At 41.0% G+C, this 2719-nt stretch overlaps 1 protein-coding gene across 1 annotated transcript; it reads left to right on the top strand.

Moving 5' to 3' along the window:
• Positions 1-979: 979 nt before the first annotated feature.
• Positions 980-1987, top strand: LOC134958782 (paraneoplastic antigen Ma1 homolog). The gene has a single exon (XM_063941512.1). The coding sequence runs from the start codon at positions 980-982 to the stop codon at positions 1985-1987; it is 1008 nt and encodes a 335-aa protein (XP_063797582.1).
• The last annotated feature ends 732 nt before the right edge of the window (positions 1988-2719 follow it).

A 2719-nucleotide genomic window follows, 5' to 3' on the forward strand; every position in this document is an offset into this window, starting at 1 on the left:
TAAACATTATAGTGTAAAGTTTCTAGTTATTATAATCCCTCAGAGACTGCATGTAGAGTTATTAAGGGAAAGGGACACTGATGCAATAAGTTATCGAGGGAAAATTATTCAAGGCAAGAAATTAGTCTATACTAAAGAGAAAATTGTTAAGTTAACTATCTGGATGTTAAGAGATCTGAAATCATTTGAGTGAAGCCACCAGAGAAGTTACACTGTGTCTTTGTACTTCAAGACATAGGGCAGTTTGCTACATGCAGCTTACTGGATACAAAGTAACAGTAATATCTTTCTCGGAGCAGAGAAGTGTAATATATTTTGGACTACACAAGTAACCAGGATAAAGGATTACAATGTACACATATAAGCAGGATTTTCTAAAGTGGCATTAAACTCAGTAAAGGACACTTCACACCTTCATGTATCTGGATCATAAAAGACTACTGTAGTTTATCATCTTATGGGCCCCAACTTGCGCAACTCATTTTTATTAATTCCAGAGTACCCGGGTCACTCAGACAAGTGAAGTTTACACCAAATGTTTTTTGTATATTGCATGCAAATTTTATTGTATAGGAATGTGGGGTAGCTAGGAAATGAACTTTAAGAGGTATGCACAGACGGAGTTATTAATATGTTACTAGTCTAATAAATTTAACATTAAAACTATTATACTTACCGATTAATGTACTGGAGATTGATTGGAGAAGCTGAAAGAAAGAAGAACAGGTATATATTGGTAATGTACTGTTGTTAGATAGAGATATATTTATTTGTACATTTGCATAGATAGCAAAACCCACATCTTTAGTACAGATAGAAATCAGGCTACCCAGGCAGCCTGTTATAGAAAATTAGCTTGGGTGGAGGCACTTTAATAGAATTAGTAACCTGGTCAGGAGGTAGGGAGGGTTACATTTTGGAGGCACTGCTGAGATCATTTTGTAAGATACTCAGGGATAAGTGAAGCACAGTAGCCAAAATGCCACAATATACCAGGAGTGAAGTGTTTGACTGGTGTATAAGGAAGGGAGTAACTCCTGAAAGGAGTTTTGTTTTGATGGGGGATCTCACAGACACCACTGATGGTACAATTATGACAGAGATGCTGTTTCTCTTTGGGGTGAAGCAACCAAGGATTGCTGATAAACAATTCAGGGAAAGTGGAGAGATGTGTGCTGTATTAATAACTACTAGTCATGATTTAGAGTCTGAATTGCTTCCCAAAGTGGTGGCTGTGAGATCTAACCCAGAACGCAGGTGGATAATTATATGGCCTGAAAAGGATGGCAGTGAAAGGGCTGCTGAACCATTAATTGTGGGTGACATGTCTTATCCGGCTATTGGAGATCCCTCCGCAGCTGTGGGAGGAGGTAGTCAAGCACAGGGCATTGAAGAAAAGTTAGGTAACCAGTTAGAGGTTATAGCTGATAAAGTAGTACATCAATTGGAAAGGTGGCACTATGACGGTAGTTACAGACGATTAAGGCTTTTTTCAGGAATACTTCCAGTGCCTACTGGCGAGGAACCTTATGAGGCCTGGAGGGAGGCAGCTATACAGCAGTCTGAGGAGTGGCATTGCCCCGATCATATAAAGAAACAAAGGATAGTAGAGAGTTTACGGGGACCCGCTATGGGAATTATTCAAGCTACTAGGAAAAGTAATCCTGGGGCTGCTGTGGCTGACTACTTTCAGGCTTTAGAATACACGTGTGGGACATTGGAGGATGTAGGTGATTTGGTTGCCAGATTCCATCATACTTATCAGGAGACAGGAGAAAAGTTGTCACAGTATGTGTATAGACTTGATAAATTAATCCATAAAATCGTAGATAAAGGAGGGTTAGCTCCCGCTGAAGTGGATAGTAGCCGCTTGAAACAATTAATTAGGGGAACATTAACAACTGACCCTGTAGCTCAGCGATTGCGTTGTACCACTTTATTATTAGGAGGTCCCACCCTTAATGATCTAATTAAGGAGATTACATAGGAAGAAGCTTTAATCGCTAATAGGGAAAAGACTCATGCCAAAACTGTCAAAGTGGTGGTACCCTCACCTGAGGCCCAAGGGTCGAGGGAAGACAAGTTAGTTACCTTGGTAGTGGAACAAAATAAGAAAATAGACCAGCTTATTCTTGCTCTAAATCAAAGGGTGGTACCCTCCAGCATTACTTCCAGTAATTCCACGAGGGAGTTTAACAGTGGCAGGGGAAATTTTAGGAGAGGTGATAAATTTTATAAGCAGAGGGTGTTTCCGATGCGGACAGTTAGGACATAGAGCAGTGGAATGTTCGATAGACTGGGGAATGACTGAAGTGGGAACTAATGTTCAGTCAAATAATTCCCTACATCAGGGAAATGATGGTGGGAGATTGGCGGGCCCCTCGCCGTCTCCCAGAAATTAGATGTAGATTCAATGGGGAGTACCCAGTGGAGTAGTTCTATTCCGGATGGTATGATAGGACCCGCTCCACGTGTGGTAGTTAAATTAAATGGACATCCATGCCCTGTTTTATTGGACAGTGGGTCCCAGGTGTCCATTATATTTGAGCATTGGCATAGACATTATCTCTCTGATGTCCCTATCATGCCCCTGGAAGGACTGGTAATTTGGGGATTGAGTGAACAGAAATACTCTTATCTAGGTTATGTGGTAGTCAACATAGAGTTTCCGGAGGGATTTATGGGTGTGTCGGAGCCATTACCTCTAATTGCTCTGGTA

Source organism: Pseudophryne corroboree, chromosome 9 (genome assembly GCF_028390025.1).
Source record: "Pseudophryne corroboree isolate aPseCor3 chromosome 9, aPseCor3.hap2, whole genome shotgun sequence".
Taxonomy (NCBI): domain Eukaryota; kingdom Metazoa; phylum Chordata; class Amphibia; order Anura; family Myobatrachidae; genus Pseudophryne; species Pseudophryne corroboree.